Raw genomic sequence first — 13,483 nt, 5'->3', positions numbered from 1 at the left:
CACGAGGACGACGTCGGTGTTGTGTTCACGGACCTGTTGGGCACCGGAGCTGCCGGCGGGAAACGTGATGACGTCTGACCGTCTGAGGTAGTGTAACGCTGGAGGTCGCTGTTGTAAATCTGCGCGTAAAACCCATGAATGTGTTTGTGTTTACAGTTTAAGCGTTTACGGTTTGGACCTCCGTCTTTCTGATGACGTGGCTGTTCGGTTTTGCACGTGTGTTTGGTTCCCTTTCTTTAATCCGTGAAATAAATGTCAGTTAATTACTGTGAAGTCTGGTTGAGCTGGGCTGTAACAAAAGGGGGCGTGTCCTGACTGGATTCACCTGGTTTAGATTTGGGTAGTGGAGTTGGTTCTGCTGAGACTGGTCCTTGTTGGAAGGTGCACCTCGTTTGGCACACAGGAAGGTGTGTGTGTGTGTGTGTGTGTGTGTGTGTGTGTGTGTGTGTGTGTGTGTGTGTGTGTGTGTGTGTGTGTGTGTGTGTGTGTGTGTGTGTGTGTGTGTGTGTGTGTGTGTGTGTGTGTGTGTGTGGGGACGGAGTGATCAGGCTGGGGATTTTTGCAGCCAAATGCTGCACTTCTGCACATCAGCCACTAGGGGGACCTTTGGCTCCTCTGAAGTGAGCTGTGCATTGCTTGGCCAACCACACTGAGGGTTTCACCTTCTAATTCTAGCTGCCAGGTGAATGTAAATGTATTCTCAGATGAAAACTGCAAAATACAAAAGGAACTTTTCATTGTGTAAGTGTGTTTGGCGTCTGTCTCTACATGTCGGCCCTGTGATAGACTGGCGTCCTGTCTGTCTCTACATGTCGGCCCTGTGATAGACTGGCGTCCTGTCTGTCTCTACATGTCGGCCCTGTGATAGACTGGCGTCCTGTCTGTCTCTACATGTCGGCCTTGTGATAGACTGGCGTCCTGTCTGTCTCTACATGTCGGCCCTGTGATAGACTGGCGTCCTGTCTGTCTCTACATGTCGGCCCTGTGATAGACTGGCGTCCTGTACATGTCGGCCCTGTGATAGACTGGCGTCCTGTACATGTCGGCCCTGTGATAGACTGGCGTCCTGTCTGTCTCTACATGTCGGCCTTGTGATAGACTGGCGTCCTGTCTGTCTCTACATGTCGGCCCTGTGATAGACTGGCGTCCTGTCTGTCTCTACATGTCTCCCTGTGATAGACTGGCGTCCTGTCTGTCTCTACATGTCGGCCTTGTGATAGACTGGCGTCCTGTCTGTCTCTACATGTCTCCCTGTGATAGACTGGCGTCCTGTCTGTCTCTACATGTCTCCCTGTGATAGACTGGCGTCCTGTCTGTCTCTACATGTCGGCCGTGTGATAGACTGGTTACCTGTCTGTCTCTACATGTCTCCCTGTGATAGACTGGCGTCCTGTCTGTCTCTACATGTCTCCCTGTGATAGACTGGCGTCCTGTCTGTCTCTACATGTCGGCCCTGTGATAGACTGGCGTCCTGTCCAGGGTGAACCCTGCCTTCGCCCAATGATAGCTGGGATCGGCTCCAGCCCCCCCGTGACCCTAAATACAGGATAAGTGGTAGACAATGGATGGATGGAAGTGTGTTTGGCTGCATCCACATCTTACATATTATATATGTGATCGGGACAGATACAGAGTACATTGACAAACTGAGACCAGCTGTCCAATGCAAGTATCATAGTGCTTATAGCGGAAGCTAATTTGCAACACCCGTCCCTAGAAGGGTTCAACCAGATACAATAAAGCACAAGGGAAAAAGAAGATAAACTAAGTATAATAGGCTACACATTTTTTCAGCTGCCACTTTTCGTTCCATTTCCATTCTAAGTTCATATCATGTAGTTGTATCACACATAATGAGAACAGGATATCTCTTTTCCTGGATTCTCTTAAGAAATCTCTTACACGATTGTATTATTTGTACAGCTATCGAAACTGCCTTTGTTTTGCATTTGTTTTTAAACTGCAGATGCAAGAAAAAAATGTATGTCAGCACAGCTTGTAGATTTAGTAGTTCAAATATGTCTGCAGCTCCGCAGGCAGAAAGAAAAGCTCCCTGGTTGCATGAATTCCTGCCCCGGCCCGTAACCTCGGGGCCTGTTCACACCCAGCGAGTGTGGTTTACTTGAACTCTGGAGTGTTTACTCCTCTGGCACAGTTCATTGGGTCAGCTGAGAGCGTAGCAGCAGTAAATAAACACAGTAAGAACACAGACATGTGAGTGTGTGTTGCAGCTCGTTACGGCAGCAAACCAACGGGACGAGTTCTGTTGGTTTGCGTGTCTCCGTCTGGTTTCCCCGTCCAGCTGTGCCGCCAACCTGCCGATCGTCTCCTGTTTGCCTGTCTTGTTGTTTTTGCTGCTCACATGTTTTCTCCTGTCACCTGTTGTTCTCAGTGTTATTGATTCCCTCGCTTGAAGGGACACGACACAATAACCCTCTTTCACAAGGACTTGTGAGAGACGGATAAAAAAAAAAAAGAGCAGTCAAGATAACATCCAAAACCTGAACTCAATGTCATGTTTCATTCAACTTCAGAGAGATCTATCCGGAGCCACTGAATACTAGAAAACAGACTATGAATGGAATAGAACAGAGAAATAGAAACTGTTCTCAAATGCAACTTGAACATTCGTGTAAATCTGAGCACTTTGGTCGTTTTGGTCACAATGATTTTTGCAACCAGATAAGGAAGTGACCATATTTGGAGTTTGGAGGAGCGACAGGTGGATCTGATGAACACAAGCAGCAGACCAGCACCCTTACTGGATCTGGATCCATGTGGATTCTGGTGTGAAGCTGCTAATAAAGTTAGCTTCATGATTCAAGGTTCAGCGTTACAGCTAAGTGTTAAAGTCATCTCAAATGCATGGTCCTCATTTATATAGAGCTTTTCTCCAAAGCTTTACAGGAATGACTGTCATTCACCCATTCATTCACACATTCATTCACACATTCATTCACCCATTCACTCACACATTCATTCACACATTCATTCAAACATTCATTCACCCATTCATTCACACATTCATTCACACATTCATTCACCCATTCACTCACACATTCATTCACCCATTCATTCACACATTCATTCACCCATTCATTCAAACATTCATTCACCCATTCATTCACACATTCATTCACCCATTCACTCACACATTCATTCACACATTCATTCAAACATTCATTCACCCATTCATTCACACATTCATTCACACATTCATTCACCCATTCACTCACACATTCATTCACCCATTCATTCACACATTCATTCACCCATTCATTCACACATTCATTCACCCATTCATTCACACATTCATTCACCCATTCATTCAAACATTCATTCACCCATTCATTCAAACATTCATTCACCCATTCATTCACACACCGACGGCGGAGTCAACCACGCAGGGCGACAGCCAGCTCGTCAGGAGCAATTGGGGGTGAGGTGCCTTGCTCAGGGACACCAGGCACTCAGCTAGGAGGAGCCGGGGATCCAACCGGCAATCTTGTGGTTACCAGCCAACCCGCTCTACCTCCTGAGCTAATCTTAGTAGCTAACTAGCATTGGTAGCGTGGTAGAGACCTGTCAATCAGCAGGTAAGCCCCGCCCCCTAAAGCATCCCCTGCTTTCTGGTCTGGTGGACTCTAAATGGACCATAATGTACTAAATGAACATCATGCTGGATTGAAGAAGACTTGAAACTAGACTGAGATTATGAACTCACTCTCCAGGATGTCTGCGAGGTCAGTAATGTGTGCACTAGTAGATCTGTTAGCCAAACACAACACCCAAAATTAAAGCAGCCTCGGGGCAGCAGGGTGTATCCTGCATGTTCTGTTCTGCTAACTGTTAGCAGTAGCATAAAACAGGCCCTAAAAGGTGTTTTGTGTCACCGCCACCATGAAGGATACAAGATGGGCTGTGGACAGACGCAGAGCTGCACGAACGCACGCACAGACATAACAAACCAGAACATTGGTCAACTTTAGGTCCTCCAAGGGTCTGGGATGGGGGGGGGGGTCCAGCCTTGGTGGAAGTGGTTAGTTCCCCATCTGTGCACGTATTTGATCAGCTTTTATCATCGTCATGTTTACGACAGCAAATGTGTGAGTTTATAAGTATATATAGTCAATATAAACAAGTCGCTTGGTTCCGCTAACAAAGAATGTTTGCCGTTGCTATGACAACAAGTGAAAGCTACCGCTAGCAGCTTAGCCCAACCGCCCCGATCAATAAACATCCATAAGATGAGTTTGTCCTCATATGAATAAAAGCAACAATAAGCATCAACATCATCACCCGCCTCCACACATCTGCCCGTCTGCCATCTGCTCAGCAGCCACTTCAATGAGAGCATGCAGCTGCAAAGGGAAGAGGAGGGGGGGGGAGGGGCGGTGACAGCAGAGCTGTGATGCAGACAGCGAATCACATGAGCAGAGATCTGTTTACAAACTAGAGGAGGAGGAAGGAGAGAACACGGGAGAAGATCTGCATTCACATGAGCTGCGTTGTCTTCCTGCCTTCTTTGTTCAGAGCAGGAAGAGAGGTGAGACGCTGAGGCTGCCTGTCTGTCTGCCTGCCTGTTTGTCTGCTGGACCCTGCTGCCGGGAAAAACACGTCCATGTCCTCCCCTCTGTCTCTCTGTTATTGGCCACAGCAGCTTTTCACTGCCAGAGAAGGAGAAGGAGAAGGTGACGTGGAGATCTGAGAAGGAGAGAGAGAGAAGGGGGGGGGGGGGGAGAGAGAGCCTCGTGACAATGTTTTGAAGGCAAAACAGAAAGAGGAGGGACTCGGCCAGAGGCTCGGTGCTGGATGAGGTCTGGAGGGAATCTTCATCCCTCCTTCAGTGGCGACTCGTCCTCTGCAGGCGGTTGTTCTGCTCTTCCAGAGAAACCAGGAGTTTCTAATCGGATCTCCTTCAACTCCCCTGCACATCTGCATCTCTGCGTTCAGGAGTCTGACGAGTCCGGATCCAGAAGGGAGTCCACGTACAGGACTCATTTGGTGCCAGACTCTGTGATCTCGCATGGCCGATGCCTCCTGTGTGACTCGGTGAGTTAAAATCACTTGAACACAGTTGTATTTCCTCTGTGTGTTAAGGGCTGACAGGTGTGTTGGTTTCCCTCACCTGTGCACTGATCCCTGGTCAGGTGATGGCGTGCAGCACCAGCACACCTGTCGCTGGGCTGGATTCCGTGATGTCACCCGTTGGTTGCTATGGTTTTGGAGCATCAAGGATGTTTTGATACGCTGGACACCGAAGCTAACGGCTAGGCTAGTGCCCATCAGGCTGCGTCTAGCTCTAGCTACACCATGCTAGCACTTGCTAATCTGGTTTAGCTTCCATTAGCTTCCTCCCGTCCTGGAGAAGAAGCAACTGAAAGTTACAGTCTGTAAGATTTGAGATGCGTTGCTTCTAGCGGCCTCTCTGGCGGTAGATGGAACTGCAGGTGAGCCTCTGGGACTCCCTCCCCCAACAGACTCTCTCTCTGCGTGATGCCCTCAAATGCTTCACGCTGAAAGGAGGTCTTCTTCACTTCCATTAGTTTGATGGTTCTTCTTCTCCAGACTGGAAGTTGAATGGTCTTCTTTCTCTGTTGATCCTCCATTGTGAGTCAGCAGTAATGAAATGTGTCAAACATTTTAGACTCAGCAGTTGGAAGTTCCTGATTTCCCATTCAGAGTAAACGCAGCATACTTCAGTGAGTAGCACCTGCAGCCCAACCGCTGCTGACTGACGGAGAGAAGATCAAACTCATTTAGAGGTTTGAATCTATTTCTGGGCAAAGCAGCAAGTACAAGCACTTTCATTCGTGGGTCACATGATCAACCACCATCGTTTTAACTCGCTCTTTGATAGAGTCGGTTTAATTAGTAAGTTAAAAAACAATTAAATAGATGAAAGTAGGGAGTACAACTCTTAAGGTTTCAGTTCACAGGACATGCATGCTGCCACCTGATTGGACAGTTTGGTGCAAACCTCTGCCTGCAGGTGGCGCAGTGGAGCCTCTATGGGGGTAAACCTGAAGCTGGAGTTACACCCAGTTCCATGCTTTCATAGTATGAGAAGGGAGTAAATATTGACGTGCGGGAACGCCGGAGGCAACGGTCAACAAAGCTTTATAAAAGATGGAAACCAGGAGGATTTAAATGTTTCCTAGCAACCAATTTACACTGTTTTTTTTCTCATTTAGTAAATCACCAGTTTGAAACCAGGTGATGGAGGATTAACACACAAGGTCATGATGTAACCATAGCAACCCTATGGGGGGGGGGGGGGGGTGATTCATGAAGAAATGAAAGACAGAAGCTCAGCCACAGTCGTTAAATCTCCTTTTTCAAATGAATTCTCAGACTCAGAGTAAAACCCTCGTTGTGTGGAAAGTCGTTTTTTTCTGCCGGGTCCTTGAAGGCCACATGAGGACGACTGACCGCAGCATTGACTTTGTCTTTGTGTGAAAACGTTATTATATTATTATCATTTCTGAGTGGCTAATGTCGACCTCGATGCTTCTCTCCTCCTCGTCACCAAACCAGGTTTCATCCTCAGACCTCGTTTTGTGTCCGTGAGCTCTCAGTGACCTCTGCGTGACCTCGGACTCCAACACGATGACATCAGAACCCGTCTTCCACCTGCCGCTCAACGTCTACATCATCATCCTGGGCATCGGCCTCTTCATCCTCATGCTCACCCTCATCTTCTGCTGCTACCTGTTCAGGTACGCCCAGACCGGGCTGTAGGGGTCAGGGGTCACACAGGTCATCATTCTAGTCTCTTGTCTCCACCACGTCAGTTCCTGATATTCTGTCTCCTCCCAGCTGGCTTTTGTTTGTCCCTGTAGAGGAGGAGACGTCTGTCTACCTGTCTCACCCCCCTACCTCTTAAAAAAAGTCGTTTGGACCCCCCCCCCCCCCCGTATTTTCCATTAAAATATGAATGCATGACGGGTCTAATTTGTCCAGCGTTCTTTTCTTTCATTGAAACTGTGTTTTTGTGTTTCACAGACTGAAGAGACAAGGAGCCAGAAAACAGTACGGATACAACGAGGTAACACTGCAGACAGACATGCAGGCAGACAGAACCACAGACAGGCAGACAGACAGAACCGCAGACAGGCAGACAGACAGAACCACAGGCAGACAGAACCACAGACAGACAGGCAGACAGAACCACAGACAGACAGAACCACAGACAGACAGACAGACAGACAGAGGAGTAAATCCACAGAGAATCCTACATCAACACTAGATGTGTATCTATAGAACATATCAATAATATATTAGAATATGAATATAAGGAACTACAGTGTTAAACACACACGTGTCCGTGTTGCTGCTGTTTGAGTTGTGAATGAAATAATATAATAAAGTGTGATTCTGTCTCCAGGTGGTTCTGAAGGGAGCCAGCAAGAAGCTGAGCCTGCTGGGAGTGAGTAGTACATACTGTATATTATATGTGTATATATATGTATATATATATATGTGATTCTAACAAGGAGGTTGTGTTTGTCACTAACATGTCGGCGTTTCCTCCAGCAAACCTGCGCCGTGTGTTTGGAGGAGTTCCGCAGCAGAGACGAGCTCGGCGTCTGTCCGTGTTCCCACGCCTTCCACAAGAAGTGAGTCTGTCTGTCTGTCTGCCTGTCTGTCTGTCCGTGTGTCTGTCTGTCTGTCTGTCCGTGTTCCCACGCCTTCCACAAGAAGTGAGTCTGTCTGTCTGTCTGCCTGTCTGTCTGTCCGTGTGTCTGTCTGTCTGTCCGTGTGTCTGTCTGTCTGTCCGTGTTCCCACGCCTTCCACAAGAAGTGAGTCTGTCTGTCTGTCTGCCTGTCTGTCTGTCCGTGTGTCTGTCTGTCTGTCTGTCCGTGTTCCCACGCCTTCCACAAGAAGTGAGTCTGTCTGTCTGTCTGTCTGTCTGTCTGTCTGTCTGCCTGTCTGTCTGTCTGTCTGTCCGTGTGTCTGTCTGTCTGTCCGTGTGTCTGTCTGTCTGTCCGTGTTCCCACGCCTTCCACAAGAAGTGAGTCTGTCTGTCTGCCTGTCTGTCTGTCTGTCTGTCTGTCCGTGTGTCTGTCTGTCTGTCCGTGTGTCTGTCTGTCTGTCCGTGTTCCCACGCCTTCCACAAGAAGTGAGTCTGTCTGTCTGTCTGCCTGTCTGTCTGTCTGTCTGTCTGTCCGTGTGTCTGTCTGTCTGTCCGTGTGTCTGTCTGTCTGTCTGTCCGTGTTCCCACGCCTTCCACAAGAAGTGAGTCTGTCTGTCTGTCTGCCTGTCTGTCTGTCCGTGTGTCTGTCTGTCTGTCTGTCCGTGTTCCCACGCCTTCCACAAGAAGTGAGTCTGTCTGTCTGTCTGCCTGTCTGTCTGTCTGTCCGTGTGTCTGTCTGTCTGTCCGTGTGTCTGTCTGTCTGTCCGTGTTCCCACGCCTTCCACAAGAAGTGAGTCTGTCTGTCTGTCTGCCTGTCTGTCTGTCCGTGTGTCTGTCTGTCTGTCTGTCCGTGTTCCCACGCCTTCCACAAGAAGTGAGTCTGTCTGTCTGTCTGCCTGTCTGTCTGTCCGTGTGTCTGTCTGTCTGTCTGTCCGTGTTCCCACGCCTTCCACAAGAAGTGAGTCTGTCTGTCTGTCTGCCTGTCTGTCTGTCCGTGTGTCTGTCTGTCTGTCCGTGTGTCTGTCTGTCTGTCCGTGTTCCCACGCCTTCCACAAGAAGTGAGTCTGTCTGTCTGTCTGCCTGTCTGTCTGTCCGTGTGTCTGTCTGTCTGTCTGTCCGTGTTCCCACGCCTTCCACAAGAAGTGAGTCTGTCTGTCTGTCTGTCTGTCTGTCTGTCTGTCTGCCTGTCTGTCTGTCTGTCTGTCCGTGTGTCTGTCTGTCTGTCCGTGTGTCTGTCTGTCTGTCCGTGTTCCCACGCCTTCCACAAGAAGTGAGTCTGTCTGTCTGCCTGTCTGTCTGTCTGTCTGTCTGTCCGTGTGTCTGTCTGTCTGTCCGTGTGTCTGTCTGTCTGTCCGTGTTCCCACGCCTTCCACAAGAAGTGAGTCTGTCTGTCTGTCTGCCTGTCTGTCTGTCTGTCTGTCTGTCCGTGTGTCTGTCTGTCTGTCCGTGTGTCTGTCTGTCTGTCTGTCCGTGTTCCCACGCCTTCCACAAGAAGTGAGTCTGTCTGTCTGTCTGCCTGTCTGTCTGTCCGTGTGTCTGTCTGTCTGTCTGTCCGTGTTCCCACGCCTTCCACAAGAAGTGAGTCTGTCTGTCTGTCTGCCTGTCTGTCTGTCTGTCCGTGTGTCTGTCTGTCTGTCCGTGTGTCTGTCTGTCTGTCCGTGTTCCCACGCCTTCCACAAGAAGTGAGTCTGTCTGTCTGTCTGCCTGTCTGTCTGTCCGTGTGTCTGTCTGTCTGTCTGTCCGTGTTCCCACGCCTTCCACAAGAAGTGAGTCTGTCTGTCTGTCTGCCTGTCTGTCTGTCCGTGTGTCTGTCTGTCTGTCTGTCCGTGTTCCCACGCCTTCCACAAGAAGTGAGTCTGTCTGTCTGTCTGTCTGTCTGTCTGTCTGCCTGTCTGTCTGTCTGTCCGTGTGTCTGTCTGTCTGTCCGTGTGTCTGTCTGTCTGTCCGTGTTCCCACGCCTTCCACAAGAAGTGAGTCTGTCTGTCTGCCTGTCTGTCTGTCTGTCTGTCTGTCTGTCCGTGTGTCTGTCTGTCTGTCCGTGTGTCTGTCTGTCTGTCCGTGTTCCCACGCCTTCCACAAGAAGTGAGTCTGTCTGTCTGTCTGCCTGTCTGTCTGTCTGTCTGTCTGCCTGTCTGTCTGTCTGTCTGTCCGTGTGTCTGTCTGTCTCTCCGTGTGTCTGTCTGTCTGTCCGTGTGTCTGTCTGTCTGTCCGTGTGTCTGTCTGTCTGTCCGTGTTCCCACGCCTTCCACAAGAAGTGAGTCTGTCGGTCTGCCTGTCTGTCTGTCTGTCTGTCTGTCTGTCCGTGTGTCTGTCTGTCTGTCCGTGTTCCCACGCCTTCCACAAGAAGTGAGTCTGTCTGTCTGTCCGTGTGTCTGTCTGTCTGTCCGTGTTCCCACGCCTTCCACAAGAAGTGAGTCTGTCTGTCTGTCCGTGTGTCTGTCTGTCTGTCCGTGTTCCCACGCCTTCCACAAGAAGTGAGTCTGTCTGTCTGTCCGTGTGTCTGTCTGTCTGTCCGTGTGTCTGTCTGTCTGTCCGTGTTCCCACGCCTTCCACAAGAAGTGAGTCTGTCTGTCTGTCCGTGTGTCTGTCTGTCTGTCTGTCTGTCTGTCTGCCTGTCTGTCCGTGTTCCCACGCCTTCCACAAGAAGTGAGTCTGTCTGTCTGTCCGTGTGTCTGTCTGCCTGTCTGCCTGTCTGTCTGTCTGTCCGTGTGTCTGTCTGTCTGTCCGTGTTCCCACGCCTTCCACAAGAAATGAGTCTGTCTGTCTGTCTGCCTGTCTGTCCGTGTGTCTGTCTGTCTGTCTGTCTGTCTGCCTGTCTGTCCGTGTGTCTGTCTGTCTGTCTGCCTGTCTGCCTGCCTGTCTGTCCGTGTGTCTGTCTGTCTGTCTGTCTGTCTGTCTGCCTGTCTGCCTGTCTGTCTGTCTGTCTGTCTGTCCGTGTGTCTGTCTGTCTGTCCGTGTTCCCACGCCTTCCACAAGAAATGAGTCTGTCTGTCTGTCTGCCTGTCTGTCCGTGTGTCTGTCTGTCTGTCTGTCTGTCTGCCTGTCTGTCCGTGTGTCTGTCTGTCTGTCTGTCTGTCTGTCTGTCTGTCTGCCTGTCTGCCTGCCTGTCTGTCCGTGTGTCTGTCTCTCTGTCCGTGTGTCTGTCTGTCCATCCCGTTTCTGCACACTCAGCTGTTTAACCTCCTTTTGCTTGTCTTTGAATAAAATAGAATAAAGTTTAAGAAAGACAAGATATCCCATAATAACGGTAAACAAATAAACAACATAAATGTAAATAAATAAAAGTTGGTAAAGGAAGAAGAAGCACGATGCTCCTCTTCCTCCTCTCTACACCTCATGAAGATGATTGTTTGGTGCATCTTTTCTGTCTGTCTGATATTTGAACCATGCAGGTGACCTGTCTGTCTGATATTTGAACCATGCAGGTGACCTGTCTGTCTGCTCTCAGGTGTCTGCTGAAGTGGTTGGAGATCCGCAGCGTCTGCCCGATGTGCAACAAGCCCATCTGCCGCCTCCAGCCGGACCCTGCCCTGCCGCCGCCGCGGACCCCGGAGCGCCTGCAGAGTCTCCTGGAGGTCTGAGGGGGGGGAGGGGGGGGCAGCGTGTCCAGCAGACACCTGTTCAACCGAAGAGCCTGTCTCACTCTCCGACAGGTCTTTCGTAAATGCAAACATGTTTCTTTAAGGGGGGGCAGAGCCGAGACCGGGTCTACATGGAGGGGGTCTGAGGACTCTTTACATCCATGAAGACTATCACCGACATGTTCAGACCTTTAAGTGCCTTAAAGCTGCAGATCCTCCTAATGAGAGACAGGAGTCCTGCATGTTTCCTCCTCTTCATCTTCATCATCCTCAGAGACACATCATGGAGGAGACACAGTGATGAAGCCACGCCCCCAAATTCATCATCCGTGGAGCAAAGACTCGTGTGTAAATCATCACGTATGAGGTAAATGGACTCCAAACCCAGAGTTCGGACCGAGGGCTGGGGGGGCGGTGTTTAAGGAGACGCCTACGTGGTGAGCTTCACCCGTCCTGTCTCAGTGTTGAGGGGAAATTAAACAAAAACAAAACTTTGCCATGATGTAGAGTCAGGACGCGGGTCGGACTCAAACCCGGAGCCGCTGTGATGCGGACTCTGGGGCCTCGGTCCACATAAAACCAGATTAGTTCTGACCCAGAGCAGCTCTGACTCTCGGAAATGTTTCTACTCGTTTTCCCTGAAATTATAATCATGAATAGAATGTTTCTCACCACTGGACCGGCTCATCACTGCACCAGAACCAGAACCAGATGGACTGGACTGGAGACTGGACTGGAAGATCGGTGGATTTGCGTAAAAAAGTGTTTGTGTTCTGACTGTAATCTTTCATCGTTACCATGCCGACTGAAGGTAAATCTGATAGAAACTACAACTACAAACATGGCTGCTCCGCTACAACGGAGGGCCCACCGGTAAATCAACATATATACAGTACAGTATATATATACTTTGAGTTGTTTCAAAGTATTATAACTGTCTTTCAGTAAAAAGGTGTGGTCTTTCTGGGATTGATGTGATCGATCATGTGATCAATCATGTGATTGATGTGATCAGTAGAGATATAAATAGACATGAAGAGCCTGTTTGAGCCAAATCATTTACATCATTATCTGTATGTATCACACTCGTATCATGACTGTGTACATTTTAAATGCTTTAACATTTTCTGACTTTTGGAAAAAAAAATGTGTATATGTGTATGTATATGTATAAATGTATAAAACCGGTGTTTTGATATGTTCATTTAGATTCAAGTGTTTTTTTTTTTCTAGTTTTGCTACATTCAAATAGCCCTAAAGCTTTCTGGTCTGGTGGACTCTAAAGGGACCTGTCAATCAGCAGGTAAGCCCCGCCCCCTAAAGCATCCCCTGCTTCCTGGTCTGGTGGACTCTAAATGGACCATAATGTACTAAATGAACATCATGCTGGATTGAAGAAGACTTGAAACTAGAGATTGAGACCATAAACTCATGTTTACAATGTTTACTGAGATAATACATCAAGAGAGAAGTAGGACCATTTTCTCATAGACTTCTATACAACCAGAGAGGAGTCGCCCCCTGGTGGCCAGCAGAGAGAAGTAGGACCATTTTCTCATAGACTTCTATACAACCAGAGAGGAGTCGCCCCCTGGTGGCCAGCAGGGAGAAGTAGGACCATTTTCTCATAGACTTCTATACAACCAGAGAGGAGTCGCCCCCTGGTGGCCAGCAGAGAGAAGTAGGACCATTTTCTCATGGACTTCTATACAACCAGAGAGGAGACGCCCCCTGGTGGCCAGCAGAGAGAAGTAGGACCATTTTCTCATAGACTTCTATACAACCAGAGAGGAGTCGCCCCCTGGTGGCCAGCAGAGAGAAGTAGGACCATTTTCTCATAGTCTTCTATACAACCAGAGAGGAGTCGCCCCCTGGTGGCCAGCAGAGAGAAGTAGGACCATTTTCTCATAGACTTCTATACAACCAGAGAGGAGTCGCCCCCTGGTGGCCAGCAGAGAGAAGTAGGACCATTTTCTCATGGACTTCTATACACCAGTCTTTTTTCTGTGTCTATGACTGACCGTTCCGGAGATACAGCTGGAATAAAAAAAGGAATTAACCCTAACCCCAATGCTTACCCTAACAACAACCCTGAACTGAACTTAATGGAGCTGATTGAACTCCAGTGTAGTGACACGCTCAAGTCAAAGTATGACTCTGTGGTTGCTTCACAGTTTCCAGGTTTCCTCCCCGACACACTGCCCCAACTCCGTGCTAAGATGCTCAGATGCTCTCTATGTTCAGCAGCACATATCTATGTGAGCA

The 13,483-nt window shown here is 49.0% G+C and overlaps 1 protein-coding gene across 4 annotated transcripts; it reads left to right on the top strand.

The window, feature by feature from the left end:
* On the top strand, nucleotides 1-12,654 carry LOC311021129 (RING finger protein 122-like). Of its 4 annotated transcripts, XM_084021491.1 has the most exons (7): nucleotides 4,458-4,546; nucleotides 4,658-5,052; nucleotides 6,579-6,719; nucleotides 7,006-7,048; nucleotides 7,388-7,429; nucleotides 7,537-7,619; nucleotides 11,086-12,654. In XM_084021491.1, exons 2-7 carry the CDS (start codon nucleotides 5,027-5,029, stop codon nucleotides 11,216-11,218), a joined length of 468 nt encoding a protein of 155 aa, XP_083877617.1. In that variant the 5' UTR covers nucleotides 4,458-4,546; nucleotides 4,658-5,026; the 3' UTR covers nucleotides 11,219-12,654. The 4 variants fall into 4 exon arrangements, with proteins under 4 accessions (XP_083877619.1, XP_083877618.1, XP_083877620.1 ...); XM_084021493.1 differs by lacking the exons at nucleotides 4,458-4,546; nucleotides 4,658-5,052 and adding an exon at nucleotides 1-87 and having other exon boundaries at nucleotides 6,538-6,719; XM_084021492.1 differs by having other exon boundaries at nucleotides 4,418-5,052; nucleotides 6,538-6,719; nucleotides 11,086-12,653.
* Nucleotides 12,655-13,483: the final 829 nt, after the last annotated feature.

This window comes from Eutrigla gurnardus, assembly GCF_963514095.1.
Source record: "Eutrigla gurnardus genome assembly, chromosome: 11".
Classification (NCBI taxonomy): Eukaryota; Metazoa; Chordata; class Actinopteri; order Perciformes; family Triglidae; genus Eutrigla; species Eutrigla gurnardus.
This window is presented reverse-complemented; position numbering and strand designations above follow the sequence as displayed.